This window comes from Diceros bicornis, chromosome 33 (assembly GCF_020826845.1).
Source record: "Diceros bicornis minor isolate mBicDic1 chromosome 33, mDicBic1.mat.cur, whole genome shotgun sequence".
NCBI classification, from domain to species: domain Eukaryota; kingdom Metazoa; phylum Chordata; class Mammalia; order Perissodactyla; family Rhinocerotidae; genus Diceros; species Diceros bicornis.
The window spans coordinates 19,506,067-19,531,975 of record NC_080772.1 but is presented as its reverse complement, the minus strand read 5'-3'; the positions used below and the strand labels follow the sequence as shown (position 1 = coordinate 19,531,975).

The 25,909-nt window shown below is 36.1% G+C and overlaps 1 protein-coding gene across 6 annotated transcripts in view; it reads right to left on the bottom strand.

Annotated features, from left to right (window-relative positions):
* CSPP1 (centrosome and spindle pole associated protein 1) overlaps positions 1-25,909 on the bottom strand; it is a 233,987-nt gene that overhangs the window by 65,132 nt on the left and 142,946 nt on the right. For all 6 annotated transcript variants that reach the window (XM_058528814.1, XM_058528816.1, XM_058528815.1 and 3 more), the window contains 6 exons: positions 25,726-25,793; positions 19,420-19,513; positions 18,045-18,102; positions 16,080-16,288; positions 13,853-13,974; positions 13,418-13,496 (listed from right to left, as the gene is read on the bottom strand). In XM_058528814.1, coding sequence (XP_058384797.1) covers positions 13,418-13,496; positions 13,853-13,974; positions 16,080-16,288; positions 18,045-18,102; positions 19,420-19,513; positions 25,726-25,793 — 630 coding nt within the window. The remainder of the gene's footprint in view (positions 1-13,417; positions 13,497-13,852; positions 13,975-16,079; positions 16,289-18,044; positions 18,103-19,419; positions 19,514-25,725; positions 25,794-25,909) is intronic.

Here is a 25,909-nt window from a genome sequence, read left to right as displayed (position 1 = left end):
CAAACCTCCTCTTTTCCTAAGGAAGATGGACCCTGGGCTAACATCCATGCCCATCTTCCTCTACTTTTTATACGTGGGACACCGCCACAGCATGGCTAGATAAGCAGTGTTGTAGGTCCCCACCTGGGATACAAACCTGCGAACCCCGGGCCACTGAAGCAGAGCACGCAAGCTTAACCACTACGCCACTGTGCCCCCACCAGGTTGTTTGTTTTGTTGTTGTTGAGATGTATGAGTTCTTTATATATTTTGGAGATTAACTCCTTATCAGATATATTATTTGCAAGTATTTTCTCCAAGTTGGTGAGTTTTCTTATCACTTTGTTCCTGGTTTCCTTTGCCTGGCAGAAGCTCTTCAGTCTGATGTAGTCCCATTTGTTTATTATTTTTTTTTGTTTCCCTTGCTGGAGTAGACATAGTGTTCGAAAAGTTATTTTTAAGACCAATGTCAAAGACTGTACTGCCTCTATTTTCTTCTAGGAGTTTTATGCTTTCACGTCTTACCTTCAAGTCTTTAACCCATTTTGAGTTAATTTTTCTATGGGTTAAGATAATGGTCTACTTTCATGCTTTTGCATGTGGCTGTCCAGTTTTCCCAGCACCATTTATTGAAGAGACTTTCCTTTCTCCATTGCATGTTCTTTGCTCCCTTGTTAAAGATTAGCTGTCCACAGATGTGTGGTTTTATTTCTGGGCTTTCAATTCTGTTCCATTGATCCGTGTGACTGTTTTTGTACCAGTGCCATGCTGTTTTGATTACGATTGCTTTGTAGTATGTTTTGAAGTCAGGGATTGTGATGCCTCCAGCTTTGTTTTTTCTTAGGATTGCTTTAGCTATTCGAGGTCTTTTGTTGTTCCATATAAATTTTAGGATTCTTTGTTCTATTTCTGTGAAGAATCTCATTGGGATTCTGATAGGGATTGCACTGCATCTGTAGATTGCTTTAGGTAATACGGACATTTTAACTATATTTATTCTCCCAATCCATATGCATGGAATATCTTTCCATTTCTTTATGTCATCTTCGATTTCTTTCAATAATGTCTTACAGTTTTCACTGTATAGGTCTTTCACCTTATTGGTTAAATTTATTCCTAGGTATTTTATTCTTTTTGTTGTGATTGTAAATGGGACTGTATTCTTGAGTTCTCTTTCTGCTAGCTCGTTATTAGTGTATAGAAATGCAACTGATTTTTATAAGTTGATTTTGTACACTGCACTGTACTTTGCTGTAGTTGTTGATTACATGTAATAGTTTTCTGGTGGATTCTTTAGGGTTTTCTATATATAGAATCATGTCATCCAGAAACAGCAACATTTTCCCTTCTTCTTTTCCAATTTGGATACCTTTTATTTCTTTTTCTCAGCAAACTGCTCTGGCCAAAACCTCCAGTACTAAGTTGAATAACAGTGGTGAGAGTGGGCACCCTTGTCTTGTTCCTGTTCTCAGAGGGATGGCTTTCAGTTTTTCACCATTGAGTATGATCTTGGCAGTGGGTTTGTCATATACGGTCTTTTTTATGTCAAGGTACTTTCCTTCTATACCCATTTTATTTAAATTTTTTATCACAAATGGATATTCGATCTTGTCGAATGCTTTTTCTGCATCTATTGAGATGATCATGTGGTTTTTATTGCTCACTTTGTTAATGTGGTATATCACATTGATTGATTTGTGGATGTTGAACCATCCCTGCATTGCTGGTATAATCCCACTTGATCATGGTGTATAATCCTTTTAATGTATTGCTGTATTTGGTTTGCCAATATTTTGTTGAGGATTTTTGCATCTATGCTCATCAGCGATACTGGCCTGTAATTTTCCTTCTTTGCGTCGTCCTTTGTCTCGTTTTGGTATCATGGATGTTGGCCTCATAGAATGAGTTAGGAAGCATTCCATCTTCTTCAATTTTGGGGGATAGTTTGAGAAGGCTAGGTATTAAATCTTTGAATGTTTGGGAGAATTCTACAGAGAAGCCATCTGGTCCTGGACTTTTGTTTTTGGGAGGTTTTTGATTACTGTTTCAATCTCTTTACTTGTGATTGATCTATTCAGATTCTCTATTTCCCCTTGGTTCAGTATTGGGAGGTTAGATGAGTCTAAGAATTGATCATTCTGGGTTATCCAATTTGTTGGCATATAGTTTTTCATAGTGTTCTCTTATAATCCTTTGTATTTCTGTGGTATTTGTTGTAATTTCTCCTCTTTCATTTCTAATTTTATTTATTTGGGCCTACTCTCTTCTTTTCTTAGTAAGTCTGGCTAAGAGTTTGTCAGTTTTGTTTATCTTCTCAAAGAACCAGCTCTTAGTTTCATTGATCCTTTCTACTGTTTTTTGGTCTATATTTCATTTATTTCTGCTCTAATTTTCATTATTTTGCTCCTTCTGCCGACTTTGGGCTTTGTTTATTCTTCTTTTTCTAGGTCTGTTAGGTGTAGTTTAAGATTACTTATAATTTTTCTTGTTTGTTGAGGTGGGCCTGTGTTGCTATGAATTTCCCTATTAGAACCACTTTTGCTGTATCCCATAAGAGTTGGTATGATGTATTTTCACTTTGTCTCCAGATATTTTTTGATTGCTCCTTTGATTTCTTCATTGATCCAACGGTTGTTCAGTAGCACGTTGTTTAGTCTTCACATATTTGTGACACTCCTAGTTTTTTCTTGTAGTTGATTTCTAGTTTCATAGCACTGTGGTCGGAAAAGATGCTTGATATGGCTTCAATCTTCATGAATTTATGGAGGCTTGCCTTGTTTCCCAACATACAGTCTACCTGTGAGAATGCTTCATGTGTACTTGTGAAGAATGTGTATTCTGCTGTTTTGGGATGGAACGTCCTATATCTATCTATTAAGTCCACTTGGTCTGGTTTTTCATTTAAGTCCACTATTTTTTCATTGATTTTCTGTCTAGATGATCTATCCATTGATGTAAGTGGGGTGTTGAGGTCTCCCAGTATTATTGTGTTGCTGTTAATTTCTCCTTTAAGGTCTATTAATAGTTGCTTTACATACTTTGGTGCTGTGTTAGGAGCTCCTGTGAATATATATGCATATATTCATTAGTGTTATGTCCTCTTGGTGGAATGCCTCTTTTATCATTATATAGTGCCCCTCTTTGTCTCTTACTGCCTTTTTTATCTGGAAGTTACTTTGTCTGATATAAGTATGGCAACACCTGCTTTCTTTTGCTTGTCATTTGCTTGGAGTATCGTCTTCCATCCCTTCACTCTAAGCCTGTGTTTGTCTTTAGAGTTGATATGTGTTTCCTGGAGGCAGCATATTGCTGGGTCTTGTTTTTTAATCCATCCAGCCACTCTGCATCTTTTGGTTGGAGAATTCAATCTATTTACACTTAGAGTGATTATTGATATATGAGTGCTTAATACTGACATTTTATCTCTTGTTTTCTAGTTGTTCTATATTTCTCGTTTCTCTTTCCTTGTATTTCTGACTGCTATTTCAGCTTGGTGGTTTTCTAAGATGGTTTTCTGTTTTCTCTTTATTTATGATTTGTGTCTTTGTTCTGATTTTTTATTTAGTGGTTACCATGAGGTTTGTAAAAAAGATCTTGTAGATGAGATAGTCCATTTTCTGATACCTCTTATCTCCATTAGCCCAAGCATGTTCCATCCATTTCCATTTCCCTAAGTTATTGCTGTCACAAATTATTTTGTTTTGTGTTGTGAGTTTGTGACTAAAATGAAGTGTTTATAGTTACTTTTGATGCTTTCCTTCATCTTTTATGTTATAATTAAGTATTCGCTAACTTGTTCTGATAGAAAGCTGCAATTTTCTGATTTTGTCTATCTCTTTACTCAAGGCTTTGCCAACTTTTGTCTTTTTGTTTCAGATATGAGGGCATCCTTGATCACTTCTTGTAATCGAGGTCTAGTGGCAATGAACTCTCTCAGCTTTTGTTTATCTGGGAAAGTTTTTATTTCTCCATCATATCTGAAGGATAGTTTCGTTGGAGAGTATTCCTGGCTGGATTTTTTTTTTTTTTTTTGGCGAGGAAGATTGTCCCTAAACTAACATCTGTGCCCATCTTCCTCTATTTTATATGTGGGATGCCACCACTGCACCACTGCATGGCTTGATGAGTGGTGTGTAGGTCCACGCCTGGGATCCGAACCTGTGAACTCCAGGCCACTGAAGCGGAGCACACGAACTTAACCACTACACTACTGGGCCAGCCCCTAAAAAGTTTTGTCTTTCAGTATTTTAAGTATATCATTCCAATCTCCCCTGGCCTATACGGTTTCTGCTGAGAAATTGCTGAAAGCCTGATAGGGGTTCCTTTGTGAATTACTGTCCTCAGCCTTGCTGCCCTTAATACTTTTTCTTTGTCCTTGACTTTTGCCAGTTTTACTATTATATGCCTTGGAGAAGGTCTTTTTGTATTGATGGAATTAGGAATTCTACTGGCTTCATATACTTGTAAGTCCAGTTCCTTCCCCAGGTTTGGGAAGTTCTCAGCTACTATTTCTTTGAACAAGCTCTCTGCTCCTTTTCCCCTCTCTTCTCCCTCTTGAATACCTGTAATCCTTATGTTGCATTTCCCAATTGAGTCAGATATTTCTGAAAGAATTTCTTCATTTTTTTTAAGTCTTAGTTCTCTCTCCTCCTCCACCTGAAGCATTTCTATATTTGCATCCTCTAAACTATGAATTCTGTCCTCCATAACATCGGCTCTGTTTTTTAAGGCTTCTAGATTGTTTTGTATCTCATTCATTGTGTTCTTCATCTCCACAATTTCTGTTTGGTTTTTTTTTTTAGAGTTTCAAACTCTTTTGTGAAGAATTTCTTCTGCTTATTAATTTTATTCCTGAGTTCACTGAACTGTCTTTCTGAGTTTTCTTGTAATTTGTTGAGGTTCTTTATGACAACTATTTTGAATTCTCTGTCATTTAGATTGTAAATTTCTGTGACTTTAGGATTGGTTTCTGGAGACTTGTCATTTTCCTTCTGCTCAGGAGTGTTAATGCAGTTCTTCATGGTGTTTGATGAAGTGATCCTTTGCCGGGACAAGTGGTAGTAGCAGGTCACAGATTCCACCTGCCACCACTAGGGGAGGGGCAGGAGCTCTGTTTTCTGAACCTGCTGTGTCTGCTGGAAGTTGTGCCGACAGCGCTCGCCTGCATTTGCCCGCTGGCCACAGTTCCTAGGCAGGTCACACATGCACATGTAGGCGCTCTGGTGCAGATCCACTGCCTTGGCCAGGGACTGGCCCAGCTGGTGTGCTAGGTAGGAGGGGAGGGGGGGTCCTTTCTTTCATGCACGCAGGCCCACTCTGTGCTCATGGGTGGTTCGCTTGGGCTGCTGTGCTTGGTGGGGGCGCCCAAGCAGTGGCTGAGCTGCACCACTCGGTGTGGAGCATTCCCATGGCCCAGGCTGCAACTCTGAAAGCAAAATCCTTCATGCACAGGCCTGCCTGCACCCCTGCCTCCTCTTACAGTTGCACGCTGGCTGCTGCATGAGGACCCACAACCTAGGTCACTGCCACTGGGGAGGGGAGAGATCCATTCATCTCCTTCCACTGTTTCCCAGGGATCCGGTACCCCCACCTTTAGATGTATGGCTATGTGGATCTCTCAGACGTCCTATTGTCCTTTGTAGGGAATCCTCTGTTGATTAAATAATGTCTGTTTGGTTATAACTTAGAGGGGAGAGATTAAGGGAACAGCTCACTCCGTCATGATGCTGACATCACTCTAAACTTTTTTTTTATAAGTAGAAAAAGTAAATTCTAAAATAACAATTAAGGGGCCAGCCCAGTGGCACAGTGGTTTAGTTTGTGAGCTCTGCTTTGGGAGCCCAGGGTTCACACATTTGGATCCTGGGTGGGGACCTACACACCGTTCATCCAGCCATGCTGTGGCGGCATCCCACATACAAAATACAGGAAGATGGGCGGACATGTTAGCTCAGGGCTAATCTTCCTCAACAAAAAGAGGATGAATGGCAACAGATGTTAGCTCAGGGCCAATCTTCCTCACCAAAAAAAAAAAAAATTTTTTTAATTAATAAAACAACAATAAAAAGTATATACAGTAAATACAGTAACATAGTTGTTTATTATCAAGTATTATCCACTGTACATAGTTGTATGTGCTATACTTTTATAGAACTGGCAGCACAGTAGGCTTGTTTACACTAGCCTCACCAAAAACACGGGAGTGATGCATTACACTACATTATGACGGCTACGACATCACTAGGCAATAGGAATTTTTCAGCTCCATTACAATATCGTGGGAGCAACATACTATATGCAGTCTGTCATTGACCAAAATGAATTATACTCCATGACCAAGTGAGATTTATCACAGGAACGCAAGGGTGATTTAATATCTGAACCTAATCAATACATCATGTTAATAGAATAAAGCAAAAAAACCACATGATCATCTCAACAGCTACAGAAAAAGCATTTGACAAAATTCAACTTCCAATTTAGAAATACATTGAAAGAATATGCTAAATATCTCTTCATGATATAAACAATCAACATAGAATAGAAGGGAGCTTCCTCAAGCTGATAAAGGTAATTATGAAAAATCCACAACTAACATCATCCTTAATGGTTACAGACTAAATGCCTTCCACCTAAGATCAGAGTAAGAGAAGGATGTCCACTCTCATAATATCTATTCAGCATTATACTGGTGGTTCTAGCCAGGGGAATTAAGCAAGAAAAACAAATAAAAGGCATCATATCGGAAAGGAAGAAGTAAAATTCTCTCTATTACGTCTATATACATGACATAATCATGTATATAGACAATTCTAAGAAATCCACTAAAAACTATTAGAAATAATAAGAGTTCAGCAAAGTTGCAGGACACAAGATGAATATACAAAGCTCAATTGTATTTCTACACATTAGTAATGAACTGAATATGAAAATGAAATAAGAAAACAATTTCATTCACAATACTATCAAAAAATATTAAACACTTTGGAATAAATTAAACAAAAGTAAACAGTCTGAAAATTACAAAATATTGTTGAAAGAAATTAAAGAACCCTAAATAAATTAAAAGACATCCCATACTTATGGATTGGCAAAACCCTCAATTGGAGAGGAGGAGACTGGATATGGATTGGAGACTTAGATTGTTAAGAGGTAAGACTAAACATGAAAAAATAGAAAATCTGAATAGATCCGTAACTAGTAAGGAAATTGAATCAGTAACCAAAAACCTGCTGACAGAGTAAAGCTCTCAATCTGATGGCTTTAATAGTGAATTTTACCAAACATTTAAAGAAGAACTAACAGCAATCCTTCTCCAACTTTTCCAAAAACTTGAAGAGGAGGGAACACATCCCAACTCATTCTGGAAGGCCAGCACTACTCTGATATCAAAGCCAGACAAAGACACTATAAGAAAAGAAAACTACATACCAATATCCCTTATGACCACTGATGTAAAAAATCTCAACAAACTACTGGCAAACCAAATTCAGTAGCATATTAAAAGGATTAAACACCATGGCCAAGTGGGATTTATTACTGAAATACAAAGATGGTTCAACACACAAAAATCAATCAATCTAATACACCACATGAACAGAATGAAGGGAAAAAAACACACGACCATCTCAATTGATGCCCAAAAAGCATTTGACAAAATTCAACAACCTTTCTTGTTAAAGGAAAAACTCAACAAACTTTAAATAGAAGAAAACTACCTCAACATAATAAAAGCCATATATGAAAAACCCAAAGTGAACATCAGACTCAACAGTGAAAGACTGAAAATTTTTCCTCTAAGATCAGGAAAAAGACAAAGGTGCCCACTTGCACCACTTCTATTCAACACAGTACTGGAAGTTCTAGCCAGAGCAATCAGGAAAGAAAAAGAAATAAAACAGAACCAAATTGAAAAAGAAGTAGGGGCTGGCCCAGTGGCGCAGCGCTCAAGTTCAAGCGCTCAGCTTCGGCCCCCTGGGGTTCACAGGTTCGGATCCTGGGCGTGGACCTATTCACCACTCATCAAGCCATGCTGGGGTGGCATCCCACGTAGAAGAGCTACAACTCTACAACTATGATACACAACTACGTACTGGGGCTTTGGGGAGAAAAAAGAAAGAAAAAAAAGAAGATTGGCAACAGATGTTAGCACAGGGCCAAGTTTCCTCAAAATAAATATACAAATAAATAAAATAAAACACTCATAAAGTAAAAATAAAACATTCATTAAAAAAAAAGAAAAGCAAGAAGTAAAATTATCTCTGTTCACTGATGATATAATCTTCTATGCAGAAAATTCTAAATATTCCACAAGAAAAAAAACTGTTAGTAAAATGAATTCAGCAAAGGCTACAAAGTCAACACACAATCATCAGTGGTATGTCTATACATGAACAATGAACAATCTGAAAAAGAAATTTAAAAACCAATTCTATTTAAAACAGCATCAAAAAGAATAGAATACTTAGAAATTAACTAAGGTGGTAAAAGACACACACACCGAAAACTAAAAAACAGTGCTGAAAGAAATTAAAGTAAGACAAGTAAATGGAAACACATTCCCTGTTCATGGATTGGAAGACAATATTGTTAATACATCAATACTACCCAAAGTGATCTGCAGATTCAACATAAGCCCTATTAAAATCCCAATGATGTCTTCTGCAGAAATAGAAAAACCCTTCCTAAAATTTATATGGAACTAAAGGGACCCCAAATAACCAAAAAAATTTTGAATCTAGTGGACTCACACTTGCTGATTTCAAAACTTAGTACAAAGCTACAGTAATCAAAACACCATGGTACTGGCATACAGACATACAGACCAATTGAATAGAATACAGACCTCAGAAATAAATCCATGCATATAAAGTCAAATGATTTTTGACAAGGGTGCCAAGATTATATACTGGGGAAAGGACAGTCTTTTCAACAAATGGTATTGGGAAAATGATATCCACATGCAAAAACTGAAGTTGAACTCTTAATGCCATATACAAAAGTTAACTCAAAATGGATCAAAGTCCTCAAAGTAAGACTGAAAACTATAAAACTCTTAGGAAAAAAATTAGGGCAAAAGCTTCATCACATTGGATTTGGCAATGATTTCTTGGACGTGATACCAAAGACACAAGCAACAAAAGAAAAAATAGACAAACTAGACTTCATGAAAGTCAAAAATCTGTGTGCATCTACAGTGTTAATAGATGTTATCAACAGAGTAAAAAGGTAACACATAGAATGTGAGAAAATATCTGCAAATCATATATCTGATAAGGGATTAATATCCACAATATAGAGACAATTCTTAAAACTCAACAACAAAAAGCAAACCACTTGATTCAAATGAGCAAAGGACTCGAATAGACATTTCTCCAAAGACAACAGACAAACAGCCAATAGACACATGAAAAGATGCTCAACATCAGTACTCACAGGGAAATGCAAATCAAAACCACAATAAGATACCACCTCACACTCATTAGAATGGCTGCTATTAAAAAAAAATAAAAAGAAGGGCCTGCCCGGTGGTGCAGGGGTTAAGTGTGCGCGCTCCACTTTGGCAGTCCGGGGTTCTCAGGTTTGGATCACGGGAGCCCACCGACTCAGCGCTTGTCAAGCCATGCTGTGGCGGCGTCCCATATAAAGCAGAGGAAGATGGGCACAGATGTTAGCCCAGGGCCAGTCTTCCTCAGCAAAAAAGAGGAGGATTGGAATCGGATGTTAGCTCAGGGCTGATCCTCCTCACAAAAAAAGAAAAAAAAAAAAGAAAAGAAGTGTTGATAAGGATGCAGACAAACTGGAATCCTTGTGCTCAGCTGACAGAAGTGTAAAATGGTACAACTGCTGTGGAAAACAGTATGGTGGTTCCTCAAAAATTTAAAAGTATAATTACCATATGATCCCAGCAATTCCACTTCTGGGTATATAGCTAAAAGAACTGAAACAGAGTCTAGGAGAGATATTTGTACACCTATGTTCACAACAGCATATGTACAAGAGCAAAAACATGCAAGCACCCCAAGTGTCCATCAATGGATGAATGGATAAGAAAAAAGTGGTACAGTAGTCCCCCCTTACCCATGGTTTCATTGACCTCAGTTTCAGTTACCTGTGAGCAACTGTCCAAAAATATTAAATGGAAAATTCCAGAAATAAACCATTCATAAGTTTTAAATTGCATGCCTTTCTGAGTAGCATGATGAAATCTCTTGCCATCCTGCTTCATCCCACCTGAGATGTGAAAATCCCTTTGTCCAGTATATCCATACTGTATACACTACCTGCCAGTTTCCCACTTAGTAGCTGTCTCCGTTATCAGATCGACTGTCACAGTATCACAGTGCTTGTGTTCAAGTCATCCTTATCTTACTTAATAATGTCCCCAAAGCACAAGAGTAGTGATGCTACCAATTCGGATATGCTAAAGAGAAGCTGTACAGTGCTTCCTTTAAGTGAAAAGGTAAAAGTTCTCAGCTTAATAAAACAAAAAAGAAAAAAAAAAATCACATGCTGAGGTTGCTAAGATCTACAGTAACTTTTATGACAGTACATTATTATAATGGTTCTAATTTTATTATTAGTTATTGTTGTTAATCTCTTATAGTGCCTAATGTATAAATTAAACTTTACTATAGATATGTATGTATAGGAAAAAACATAGTATATATAGGGTTTGGTACTATCCACAGTTTCAGGCAACCACTGGGGGGTCTTGGAATGTATCCTCTGCGGATAAGGAGGGACTACTGTATATACATACAATCGAATATTACTCAGACTTAATAAAGGAAGGAAATTCTGACATGCCACAACATGGATGAACCTTGAGAACATTATGGTAAGTAAAATAAACCAGACAGAAAAAGACAAATACTATATGATCCACTTTTATGAGGTACCTAAAGTAGTCAAAATTATAGAGACAGAAAGTAGAATAGCGGTTGATAGGGACTGGGGGTAGGGGAAATAGGGGAGATGTTAACGGTATACAGTCTCAATTTTACAAGATAAAGAGTTCTGGAAATGGAGGGTGATGATGGTTGCAGAACAACATGAATGTACTTAACACCACTGAACTACACACCTAAAATGCTTAAAATGGTAAATTTTATGTTACGTGTATTTTACCACAATAAAAAATATCGAAAAAAAACATTAAGATGGTAATACTCACTAAACAGATCTACAGAGTCTACATAATCTCTACCAAAATCTGAACTGCGATTTTGCAGAAATTGACAAGCTGATCCTAAAATTCACATGAAAATGCAAAGGACCTAGAATAGCCAAAACAACCTTGGAAAAGAAAACTTGAAGAACCCATACTTCCCGATTTCAAAACTTACTACAGCACTATAATAAGCAAGTGCTACCGGCACAAGGACAGACACATAAATCAATGGAATAGAACAGAGAATCCCAGAAACAGACCCACACAAACACACCCAACTAATTTTGACAAAGGTGTAAAAGCAATTCAACAGAGGAAAAACAACCTTGTCAACAAATGGTGCCAGGAGCCATTAGACACCCATAGGCAAAAAAAAGACCTTCAATCTAAGTCTCACATCTTATCCAAAAATTAACTCAAAATGGATCATGAACTTAAATGCAAAATTATAAAACTTTTACAAAAAAAGAAGAACAAACAGAAGGAAACCTTTAAGATCTAAGTCTAGGAAAAGAGAACTTAGACTTGACACTGAAAGCGTGATCTATAAAAGGAAAAACCAATAAATTGGACTTGATAAAACTTTTGCACTTGTGACAGACCCTACTAAAAGGATGAAAAGATAAGCTTTAAACTGAGAGAAAATATTTGCAAACCACACATCTGACAAAGAATTAGTGTTTATGATATATGAAGAACCCTCAAAACTCAGTAGTTTAAAAAAAAAAAACCTCCAATTAGAAAATGCGCAAAAGACATCAATAGATGTTTCACCAAAGAAGATTTATAGATGGTAAATAAAAACAGGAAAAGATGTTCAACATCATCATTAGAGAAATGTAAATTAAAACCCTAATAACACATCACTACACACCTATCAGAACGGCATAAACAAAAGTCACAAGATAAAACACTGGTGAAGATGTGAAGAAACCAGATTCTTAATACATAGCTGATATGAATGTAAAATGGTACAGTCTCTCTGAAAACAGTTTGGCAGTTTCTTAGAAAATTAAACTTGTAACTATCATATAAGCCAACAATAACATTCCTGGGCAATTATCCTAAAGAAATAAAGATTATGTTCACACAAAATCCTGTACACTAATGTTTATAGCCGCACCACTTATAATAACTTAGATGTCCTCCAATGAGTGAATGGTTAAACAAACTGTGGTACATCCACACCCTGGAACACTAGCCAGCAATAAGAACAAATGTACTATTTATACATGCAACAACCTGGATGATTCTCCAGAGAATTTTTAAAAAGTCAACCTCAAACGATTACGTATTGTATGATTCCATCTATACAACATTCTTAAAATGATATTATATAAACGAAGAACAGATTAATCGTTGCCAGTGGCTAAGGAGGGAGTAAGGGCAGGAGGGAACTAGGTCTGGCTATAAAAGGGCACCATAAAACTGATGCTATAGAAGTATATTTATTGACATGGAAAAAATGTTTATGATATATTGTTAATTTTAAAAGCAGGTCATAGACCAATACGTACAACACAGGCACACCTCGAAGATACTGCAGGTTCCGTTCCAGACTACTGCAATAAAGCGAATTTCACAATAAAGCAAGTCACACGAATTTTTTGGTTTCCAAGTGCATATGAAAGTTATGTTTACTCTATATTGTAGTCTATTAAGTGTGCAATAGCATTATGTCTATAAAAGCCAATGTACATACCTTAATTAAAAATTACTTTATTGCTAAAAAATGTTAACCATCATCTGAGCCTTCAGCGAGTCATAATCTCTTAGCTGGTGGAGGGTCTTGTAAAAAATGTAATGTCTGCAAAGTGCAATAAAACAAGGTATGCCTGTGTAATATCATTTGGGTGTGTGTTGTGGGTATATTTTTGTGAGTTTGTGTGTGTACATATAAAGACTTCCTGAATGCATATTTAGACATGTCTATCTCTGGATGAATGAGATTTTAGGTGATTTCAATTTTTTGCCTATATTTGTTTGTATTCTTATATATCAATAATATGCATGCATGACTTCTATCAATAATATGCATGCATGACTTTTCTAACGAGAGGAAGTGAGGTTATTCTTAATTTTTAAAATGTGCTTTCTATGAAACATTGACTTAAAAGCAATACTTTGAACACACTGGTTATTTAATAATTAGAAATTAAAATAAGTTACATCTGTCCTGAAGAAAAAAGAATGAGTTGAATAACACAGGTTCTATGGAAGACAAATTAATCTTGAAAGAAATTATTATTTTAACTAATGACTTACATAATAGGTTGTGCTGGCTGGTGGGTGACAGGAGCACTAACATAAGTTGCAGGCTGTACTCCCATCATTCCTGAACCATCTTAAAAGAAAACAAACACATTTATTTCAAAGTATCCATTTAATAACATTTTATCCCTAAAGTCACATACTAAAAATGTTACCTAAGGAAAAAAGGTAACATTTTTCCTTATGGGTTAGGAGTTAGCAAAGAACAATGCAAGAAAACACAAAATAGTTATTTCTTAAATCTAGATAAAAAGGAAATAAGTACAAAATATAACTGAGTTTTTAAAAAGGGCATTTATTAAATCAATAAACATATAGTATTTGAATTAAGTAACACTGTGCTTTTCTCATTATATATTTTTGCTTGCACAAAAACCAATTTTCCCAACTAACCACTGGAAAAAAATGTTTACCCTACAAATAACTTACAATAAGCAAGACTGGGATCCAAAGTATTCCTGGCACCATAAAAATAGTATGCATCATCATAAGGAGTTCGAAAGTTAGTAGCCAAAGGTGGTAGTACGGGAGGTGGAGGCAGAGGCGCAATCCTGTATCAAAAGAAAATTAGAAAATTCTTCTCATATTTCATTGCAAATTTTTTTTTAAATCAAGATATTATCTTCTTGCAAAAATGTTACCAAAAATCTAACAGCTGCTTTAGAAAAAGCCACCATCTTGCTTCCATCTTTTATCAAAAATTATGACTAAAAAGCAAAAAATAGTAAAAATTTCAGATAATATTCAATCGATTAATATCTAAGTAGTTACCCTATGCCAGAATCGAACAAACATGGTCCCTGTCCCTCAGGAATAATACAGAAATAAACAGGTAGTTACAGCAAAGTATAGTAAATGAAACAATACAAGTAGATGCAGGGTGCTATAGGAACATGGAGCATGGACATTTAAATCACATAGTAGGGAGGAGGAAAGCATAAGGAAGGCTTTCTGGAAAAGGCAATGTTGCTAAAGTGAGTTAGCCACAGAGAGGAAGGACAGTACAGGAAGAAAAAGCAAAGAGGTACTAAACGGAATTACTAATAGTTCCATTTGACTGGAGGAAAGGGTGTATTTTTTAGGGTACATTTTTTAACTTTAAAAATGTATTGCTGTTTCAAAGGAAGTCAACCATAATGTGCAACAGAAACCATAATGTGAAACAGAAACCACTTAAATATCAACAGTAAAGTCTTCAGATAATTTTTAGTATTTCACAAAGTTAAAACTTCTGGAAATCTCTACTGATTAGGAAATATCTCCGTCTGTACTTCCACCAAGGCAATATTCTCCAATAGTAAAAATGGAAAAGGCAAATTCCTTTAGATGAACAGAAAGAGAATGGGAGCGTCCTAGAATATTTTCACTTTTGTGTATCTTAACAGGTTCTCTTTGTATACTTCAAAATAACTCTGAAGAGCTAAGAAGACATTCAAGTTCTCTTCAGTTGTGAATATTTTTCACCCTTACTACTCACTCAGTGTGTCTAACCCTTGCTATCCTCACTCCGTAGACATCAATAAAGTTATTGAAAAACTGCTATGAAAGGGAACTATCAAATCATTAAATCTTAAATTTTTATAGAAATTTATATAAGATTTAATCCTCACGACAACCCTGTAATTGTAGATAAGAAAAAAATATTACTATTCCATTTTTAAGGATGATAAAATTAAAGTCCAATAAAGGTGTGCATTGCCCAAAATCCAGACAGTGAAGCTAACTGTTTTAATCCCTAAACCAATGCTGAGACCATTAAACCATACTCTGTAATTGTAATCCCGCCTAGTCTTTTGAGTCAGGAAACCATTAGACGAAACAAACAAAACACTTCATAAATATAGTAAACCGTCCTACAATTTGTTAGTAGTAAATAAAAGGTAAAACCAAGTTCTACTGAAAGAAGAAAGTATAGCCCAGAAAACATCAATGTTAAAAAAGAAAAAGACCTGATTAAATACACTCCTATAATTAGTACATTAATAGTAAGGAAAAAATAAGCTCAAGTCCTACTCAGAGAAGAAAGCATAGCCCAGAAAATATCCATGTTAACAATAGGATTTTCGTTATGTATAATCTAGTATATCATAATGTCTGTTACCTAGAGCAACCAAATCTCACCTAAGTTATAGGTTTTATAATCTTAATGACTTTTTATTTCAGGTATTAGAGTTGCATAGTCTACGAGTGATTACAGAGAAAGAGTTGAACAAAACAGAAGGTAAAACAGAGTAACACATATAAAAGAGCCACATTAGAAACTTTTTCTGCATAAACTGAAGGAAATATTCAATGTTTGCCAAGTGGAAATTACCAAATTGAGAAAATGTATAGCTTTTATATGTTAAAAGATATTTTAAAGACATTCCAAAATATGACTTAAAACTAAATTCTAAATGTACTTAGTTATTCACTCTAAAAATAGTCAAGCATCTTTAAGCAATAAAAGAATGTTATAAGGATTTCCCTTGTTTTTACAATAACAAAGAAAAGATCAACAATGAAAACAAATTTCAAGAGAAATTATTTAACAAAAGCCATTAACTGTACAAAAATCTCTGAAGGATAATGTTACTTGCTTTAGCAAATCCTTCTAAACATAAAATATCATGATACCTTACCTAATTCCCAAACACAAAACAATTTAAACAAGCACCTGGGAGGCACCATTTCACCAAGGGTGCTGCTGAGTCCACTGTGCAAATCTTCATTTTGAGATGGGATGGAGTGAACTGATGGCATGGGTGGGACAGACGGGGAAGATAAAGGAGGGAGAGGTGTCTGGAAAGCTACTCTGGGTCTTTCGGGTGGTATCGCCTCTTCAAAGTGTCTTGGTGCCACACTAAACTGCTTTAGTCTATCAGGCTAAAATAAAGAAAAAAATCTGTTTGTTACACATAATCATAAGTTTAAAGGTGGAGAGGACCTCAAGAGACTCTCTATCCCAGACTGCCAGCAGGCACTTAAATTAGTCCCAGAATAACAGAATTTTACAGTCCTATAAAAGATTTTAAAGATCTAATTCTTATTTTATAAATGAGGTAATTAAGGCTCTCTGGAAGTACATAAATCACTTAAGGTCTCATCGTTAATAAATAATCAAGAAAAGACTAGAGCCAGATATTAATTTTAAACATAAAACTCTCTATTACGCTACAACACTATACTGCTTCTCTATCCAATTGCCATTTCTGACATCAAAGTATTCTCTAGAACAGAGTCAACAAATATTTTCTGTAAAGAGCCAGATAGTAAATGTATCAGGCTTTGCAGGCCATATGGTCTCTTCACAACTACTCGAAGGGCTAAAGTAGCCCAAAACCACATGTAAATAAATTAGAGAGAGTGTGCTGCAATAAAAGTTTATTTACAAAAATATGGTTTGGGTGATAGGTTATAGTTTGCTAACTCCTGCTCAAGAACATCATTTATTTGTCCTTTTCTAAGATTTGCACATCAAAAGTAAATCCAACCAAAAGTAATCGTCTAATTATTGTCTAATATTTTTATTTATTTATTCTCATAAAGCAACTTGGCATTGGACACATTGTTTCATTCAAATATAAATAAGAACGTTTGTCAAATACTAACTGTAAATTCAAGGTTTAACATGCTACATATTACATTAAAAAGTTAAAGACTTTTAAAGTTTAAGTTTTTGATTGTGAAAACTACTTCAAAGGTATTTCTGGATAGTAGAAAAGATATTTAGCTTTGGAATTTATCCTTTTTCGCCCATCATGTTTATCTTCTCCAGGAATTTCTCATATTAATCTAAAAGTTTTATTCTATGGGCAGTCAAGAAGCACACTGGGAGTGACTCTGGTGCAGTATTAAACTTTTTTAAACAGATAACCCACAGGGTATATACTTAGCATAAGTAAAAGTAAATCAAAAGTTGCCTACAGTTGAATAATTTTAAGTTGCTGTATTCTTTTTAAGAATGAATTTTTTAATGAAATTAAAGTTTCTTAATTATCACTCAAAGATGAAAAAAAAACTTAGCAAATAAATTCTTAGCCTTAGCAAATAAATTCTATATATCCAACTACAGAAAAAGTACCTTTTGAGAAGAGTAATAAATTACTACCTCTTCCTTACTTAATGGCAATAATGTAATTCATTCCACTTAATGATGAGAATTGCAAAATTAAAGTAAAAATAAGGTTATCTCTCTAGTTTTGCATTAAATAAAAATTACTAAAATGCTTAAAGACTAAATTTAAAAATTTCAGTTTCTTCGGAAATCACTCTAATGCCAAAAATGTGGTCAAGATATAATCAAGAAAAATATTAACCTCTATTGTAAATTAAACTGAGATAACTCTCCCATAGAATAGTGCAAGTGAACAAAGTAGAAAGGATCAATTTAAAACAAACTAAAAAAATGATGCACACATGAAAAAGGAAAAATTATTTTAGGGAAATAAACAAGAGTTAGGACTTAACGTTTTATGAGAACTGAATTTAGTTTATTACTGTTCAAACTGGTCTACTCTTAAATTTCCTCCAATGCCTTCTTTTTTTCTTACCCCCCAACACCTTCTATCTCCACCTGCTACCACATTTGAGACTTATCTGAATGAACGATTAAACATTAAAAGACGCCAGGAACTCTTACTGATTTCTCAGGATCTTGTGCTCCAGAAGCTGCAACTCTGAGTTCCAAATCTTTTTCTCTAAACAAATGAAAGTTTTACATATTGAAAATTACAATAAACACTTCAAAATTATAATCATTACTGAAACAAACTTACACACAAAGTCTATGCAATAACATCTCCAAATATAAATAATTCCTTTAACTGACAATAAAGCCTAGAATAATTCTGAAAACTAAATTTTCTAATTTGGTGCAAAGTAAACCAGAATTCACATGAAAACTGACTTGTAATAAGTATCTCTAAACCAGTGGCTGAGGGACTTCAAAGCCTAAGCAATTCACACAGAAGGAAGTACAGATGTAAAACAAAATCCTTACTTTGTGAAACAAACAGAAAACTTTTTTTAGAGTACATGTCAGTTCACAAAAAGGGTAAAAAATTAAAAATTAATACCATACTTTTTTTTTTTTTTTTTTTGCTGAGGAAGATATGCCCTGAGCTAACATCTATTGCCAATCTTCCTCTTTTTGCTTGAGGAAGATTCACCCTGAGCTAACATCTGTACCAATTTGCCTCTATGTTTTATGTGAGTCGCCATCACAGCATGGCCCCCGACAAGTGGTATAGGTCCACACCTGGGAACCGAACCCAGGCCGCTGAAGCAGAGTGCGCCAAACTTAACCACTAGGCCACATGGCCAGCACCAATACTATACTTTCCAATAAGAGTTTTTAAGAAAACGATGTTAAAGATGGCTAATATCAGAAAATAGATATTGGCTTCCTCTAAGAGAAAAAAAGACAAAACTAAAAGATGATCGGTCTCAAATTCTCTAGAATCAAGATAGATCTATTCCCAATTTTAAACCATAATTAATATTTTACAGGTATTTCTACAAGGAAGATTACAAACACTGAGACTTGTATACAAGATAGATACCTGTGGATTTATGATGATTATTTTTATATTGCCTATAGGTGTGTACTTACCATTTCACATTGTTAAAAGATAAAATACTTTTATTTTATATTTTTTACTATATATAGGATAATATAGTGAGCATGTAGATAATAATAAATACTACCCTAAATCAAAAATTGAAGAAATTAATGAAGGAATGTAAAAGGCCTGTTACAGAATATATCCATAGTCGAATATATCCATAGTCTCATTTGTTACCTATGACAAAGAAAATGAACACTCTCATAATCTTTGTTTTATTACCCTGGCTGATTTACAATGAGGAGATTGTCACAGAAATGACTTACAAATACTCAATCATATTAGGAAGAATATCTCCTTATTTTACTATGTTATAGTTACCACCATGTTATTTTACACAAATGCACTTTAAATTCAAAACATCTCTTTTAAATGCAAACCTTTCATTACCGTCTCTTGTTCTTCTGTTGTTCAGCCATTTGTTCCAATAGTTCTAGTCTATATTTCTCTTTCTTTCTCTGAATAAGTTCTCGATCTTCACCTCCTAGCAAGTGGTAAGAAAAAAATGTAGTCTTAATTCTTGAGCAACATATGCAACTAGAACTCAATTTTTAAAAACCTTCATTTTTAATTATATGAAAGAGTAATTACTGCATATGCAGGACATACAGAAAGTAAAATCATATGTATCATTACCTCTTCAATTAATTTCATAATTTATGAATACCTACTATGTGTCAAACACAAGATACATTAATCCTTCCCAAACCTCTACATTTATTCAAAAATCTTCTTAAATAAGAGGATACTTTAATCCCCATCCCCATTTCTCCAATAATCAGGAAAATATCTCCACTAACATTTCCCACAAGCCCCTTAAATTTAACAAATGTGTCCAAAATGAACACCTCAAAAGCAACTGCCCCTCTGTTTTTGAACCTCAAATCTTACTATAACTTTGATTGCTCATCCTCTCTTATTCACTTCATAGGAGGACCCTCTCTTCTATTTTCATGGCCATTAACCTTCAATAAGACCTCTCTAGGGCCGGCCCCGTGGCTTAGCGGTTAAGTGCACGCGCTCCGCTACTGGCAGCCCGGGTTCGGATCCCGGGCGCACACCAACGCACTGCTTCTCCAGCCATGCTGAGGCTGCGTCCCACATACAGCAACTAGAAGGATGTGCAACTATGACATAAAACTGTCTACTGGGGCTTTGGGGAAAAAAGAGGGGGAGGATTGGCAATGGATGCTAGCTCAGAGCCGGTATTCCTCAGCAATAAGAGGACGATTGGCTTGGATGTTAGCTCAGGGCTGATCGTCCTCACAAAAAAAAAAAAAAAAAAGACCTCTCTACATTTCATCTGGATTGCAGCAATAACCTAACTAGTCTCCTAAACTCCCCCTCTCCCTGCTCCAATACTATATCCAGAACACTTAAGTAAAATTGGCTGTCTTAAAATACAAAACTAATCACACTGGTGCCCTGCTCAAAAAAACATCAAGTCTACAGAAAAAAATATAAATCTCTCACCCTGGTATCATATGTGAAAATCCAATTGTGCAAACATTTTGGATCCATAGAAAATTATTATTGCATATGTTAATGACACAAAATAAACTCTTAATTTAGAAACCCATGATCTGGAACACTATACAAATCACAGGATATCAAAAATACAACTGACGCAGCCATTTCTCTAGTACCTTAACTGTTATAGTCTCCCAATCATCAGTGGACATACAGCATCTGAGTTTGTCCATTAAGCACAGACATCAGCAATAGTGAAGCTCCCACAGGGATAACAGGAATTATCTTAAGGCTAACAATATTGTTTTATAACCCAAGTAGATATATCCATGCTGCTTTTGGTCACGATGGAGTAACAAGCACAGAATTTAACCTCCCACCATAAAAAAAAATTTAAACTAGGCAAAATATATTAAATAACTGTTTTTCAGACATTGGACACTGGACAACAGGCAGCGCAGGACTGTAATACTTGAGAAATGGAAAATAAATGAGGAGAGCCCTTTAATCACCTGGGTTTCTGCCTGAATGCAATTTCCAGACCACAGGTAAAGTGAGGGAGAACCCAAACAAAGCGAGGAACTAAGCTAAATTGAGCAAAGATCAAAATTTAGAAAGGCTAAAATGGCTGGAAGTTTAGGGCAAAGATCCAAAAAAGAACTTTAGAAATCCATAGAGGGGTCCCTTCTGACTTTACTTGGCACTTATTTGTGCCTGTACAGAGTGAAATTCCATTAGGCTGGGCAAAAAACTATGGAGGACATGTAAACTGAATAATTCTCAGAACTTCTCAAGCAAAGTGGAGAGAAATTCAAGCTCCAGCCAGCTGGAGTGGAGTTCTTAGTGATCCCCTAGGATATTCAGAAAAGACCCCAGAAAGGTCACTCTCTAGTAGTAGGGCTGAACTATCCATGCAAAGAGACTACTCTAGAGTTCCCTAGCTAAGCTTTAAAGTCAGACCTCAAAAACACTGGTCCCTAAGTAACAGAAAAATGTGACTGTGGTAAGCAAAATTGTAAGATAGAGCCTATGTTCCCTGCCTTCTGGTGCTGACTCCCTGTATAAACCTCTCCCCTAGAGTGTGGGCAGGACCTGACTTGCTTCTAGCCTATAAAATATGGCAAAGGTGAAAGGAATTTGCACATGTAATTAAGGTACCAAATCAATTTTGAATTAATCAAAAGGGAGATTGTCTTGGGTGGGCCTGATATAGTCAGGTAAAAGCCCTCGCTAAAAATTTAGAGATTCTCCTTGCTGGTATGATAAAGTGAGCAGCCATGGTGAGGAAGCCCATGTGGCAAGAAACAGCGGAAGGCCTCTTAGGAATTGTGAGCTGTCTCCAGCTGACATCCAGTAAGAAGCCAGGGCCTTCAGTAATACAGCCGCGAGGAAATGAATTCTGCCAACAATCTGAATGGGCTTGGAAGCAAATCCTTCCCCAGTCAAGCATCCAGATGAAAAACAGCCTGGCTGATGCCTTGATTATAGCCTTGTGAGACCGTGAGCAGAGGACCCACTAAGCCATGCCCAGACTCCTGACCCACAGAAACTGTGAGATAACGTGGGATGTTTTGAGCCATTAAGTTTGTGGTAATCTGTGATACAGCACTAGGAAACCAACACAGTAACCCATAACCATTAGAAAAGTTAGTCAATAGATTAAAAAAACACATAAAACAACAGAGATGATGGTATAACAAACAAGGATGTTAAAATAGCTACCATAACTATGCCCAAGTATTTAAATGAAAATAGGAACATAATGAGGAGGAAATGGAAGCTACTATAAAGAACCAAATGAGGAGTTCTGCTTCTGCTTAGAAAGTGGGAAGCCACAAAAGAACATTGCTCAGACCCAACAATGAGAAAAAGCTCAACCATCTACAAAATCATAACTTTTAAAAAGCCTATCAGAGAGCTGAGGTACAAACAACCAGGTAAACTAAATTCCAAAAGGCTTAAAAACCAATCCAAAGAAGATGGGACAAGCCAAGTAAATTTTATCTTTACCAGAGTATGGAGAAAGGCAGTTGCCTTAAAAAAAAGGCAGGTAAGAAGAAAACAGTCATGTCCCGCATAATGAAGCTTCAGTCAACGGGTTGCATATACAACGGTAGTCCTGTAAGATTAGTATCATATAGCCCAGAAGTGCAGTAGGCTCTATCATCTAGGTTTATGTAAGTACACTTTGTGATGTTTGCACAGCAACAAAATTGCCTAACAACGCCTTATTCCCATCGTTAAGCAACACATGACCGTAGCTGAAATGTTAATGAATTCATAAAGGCTTTGCGCGGAGGGGAATAATGATGTAGATTCTCTGGAAGCCCCAGACACAAGAGGAATCTGCACTCACTTGCCCACCTCTACCAGATGCTTACAAGAGAGATTACAGATGGGGTAACAAAGGAAACCTGAAAGAGACCCTTTCAAGGCAAAAAAACACTGCTTGCTTTCCAGAGTACTCTCCTACAAAGCAACAGCTGTAGTCTACCAGTTTAAGGGCAAGAACCTGTTTGGAGCCAGAATTCTGCACGTATACAAAGCAAAGATCTGTTACTGTTAGGGGAAGGGCAGGAAATTCTCACACAAGACATAAAGGAGGCTTTGGCTACCACTCTAGGGAGGGGCAGGAACACTGAGAAAGACTCATTTCTGAGAACCAGACGCACAGGACCAGCCTTGCACCAAGGAACAAGCAACAGCAATCCACTGCTGAGGAAGGAGAAATGTGGAGAGAGAGAGACACCTTCTCTGTCAGGGGCATGCAGGGCTTGCTGAAAACTGAGGAAGGTGCAGGAACACTGAAAAAATCCCTCTAGCACTCCAGGCCCCATACTAAGAACAAGGTAGAGAATTTAACTCGTCTCTCTAAGCAAATGGTAGAACAGTTAAAAATCATTAAGGATGTACAAGACATGAACATCACTATCAACCAAATTAACTTAACTGACATTTATAAACCACTATACTCAACAACCAAACAATGTACATTCTTTCAAGTACCCACTAAACATTCACCAAGATAGGCCATATTTTGAGCCACTAAAATTTTTTTTTTTTTTTTTTTTGGTGAGATCAGCCTTGTGCTAACATCTGCCAACCCTCCTCTTTTTTTGCTGAGGAAGACTGGCCCTGGGCTAACATCCGTGCCCATCTTCCTCCACTTTATATCGGACGCCGCCACAGCATGGCTTGCCAAGCGGTGCGTCGGTGCGCGCCCAGGATCCGAAGCAGTGAACCCCGGGCCGCCACAGCAGAGCATGCGCACTTAACTGCTTGTGCCACCAGGCTAGCCCCTTGAAACATTTTTTATTAAAAACATTCAAATTTGAAATAATTGAAATTACACAAATTGTTTTCTCAGACCATAAGAGAATTAAACAAGCAATCAATAACAAAAAGACAGCAGGAAAATCCCCAAATATCTGCAAATTTAAAAACATACTTCTAAATAACCTATGATTGTGTTATAAACCTGACTATATATTGTTATTTTTGCTTTAAGCAGTCAATTGTCTTAATTTTTTAAATAAAGCAAAAGGCTCCAAATGAGGTCCCTGGGGGAAAATTACAGGAAGACAAATTTCAGTTCAGTTGAAATGAGAATATTATAACAATTACAGCCACCTAAAGATGGAACACGCTGCCTCTGAAGAGAGTAAGTTCCCAATGGGTATACACAAACATAGGCTGAGGCAAAAAAATACAACCATGAGATAAATCACTGGACTAAATGACTTTATTGTTTAGTTTCAAACATTAGAGTCTATTATCTCACCAAATATTCATCCATAATTCCCGGATTGCATTAATGGTAAGTTCACGCCACTCAATCTTTAAATTTTCAGGGTAGAGTACTCCATTTACTGATAAAATTATTTGTCAGTGGGCTCTCAACGCAGAAAGCCATTTCTCCAATTTTTACCATGTTTAACAAAATACATCATAAGAATGAAGACTTTGGGCCAGCCCAGGGTTCACCTGTTCGGATCCCGGGCACGCACCGACGCACCACCTGTCAAGCCATGCTGTGGCAGCGTCCCATATAAAGTGGAGGAAGATGGGCACGGATGTTAGTCCAGGGCCAGTCTTCCTCAGCAAAAAAAAAAAAAGAGTGAGGGTGGGGGGAGGGGGGTGGGGGTGGGCACAAGGGGTGAAGGGAGTCATATATATGGTGATGGACAAACAAAAATGTACAACCCAAAATTTCACAATGTTAGAAACCATTAAAACATCAATTAAAAAAAAAAAAGAGAAGGATTGGCAGATGTTAGCTCAGGGCCAATCTTCCTCACACACACACAAAAAAAGAATGAAGCCTTTACTCTGACCTACTAATAGGTTAAATTGGTCAACTCTCAGGTAAAGACATTATACTATAATGAAACTGTAAGTGCTATGCTATTTTTCTTAAACTATCCATTTCAAGGAAACAAAGGTCTGAGAATATCATGCAATTATGTATCTCTAAACCAAGATTCAAATAACTGACTGCTTCTAGGTTAAATGAATCTAAAATTGTTACCCAATTTCCTCATATACTTCACTAAAACCAAATTTCAGGTAATTTTTTCTAACAGTTTTTTACAAAGAACTCTTTTCTCTTTAAAGTTACACAGAGGAAATAAGGATCTCTTCACACTGCTTCTGAAATTAAATTGTGACAAGTTAATACAGCAAATCGACATGATTATATTAAGCAATGACCTTCATTTCTGATAAAATAGAAAGTTTGGATTATGATCGAGATTTGAACAAAACACTCTCAGAAAAAACATGGCAAGAACATGGGAAAGGATGTTTATCAAAAGATAAAAAGGTTTAGTTCAGGGGAATTGAACTAAAATGTAAGGCACTTTTGTGCTAGCTAAAGAAACAAGATTGAAGAAAAAAACTATCACATATAAAAAAGATTATAAGAAATAGACACAATACAATAAAGTGCTAATAAAATATGAAGGTAAAAGCTTATTACTGAAATTAATATTTCATTTATCATCTATAGAAAGCTCATCACTACATAAAAGGTATTTAGCTTTAAAATTATACATAGAGCTATATTACACGTTAAATGCTTAGCATAGTGCCTATCATAAAGTAAGCACTAGATAAATGTTTTCTATTACTAGAAAGGGTAGTATTAATTACAACACTGAGTTCTCACTAAAGACTTTTTATAAAATACTCTGCAAAAGTCTAACCAACTGGCCGTTTTGTGCATACCAAAGAGCATCCCCGCAAAAGGACTACAGATCTCTCGGGTAGATTTGGATGGCTCATTGTCTCGAGCACTAAAACAAAAACAAAAAGAATTAGAACCCAAATAATTTTCAGAAAACAAAAATTCAGAGTAAAATATAAGTATGAGTTATTGGCCTTCAAAGTACTACGGACACTATTAAAGTTA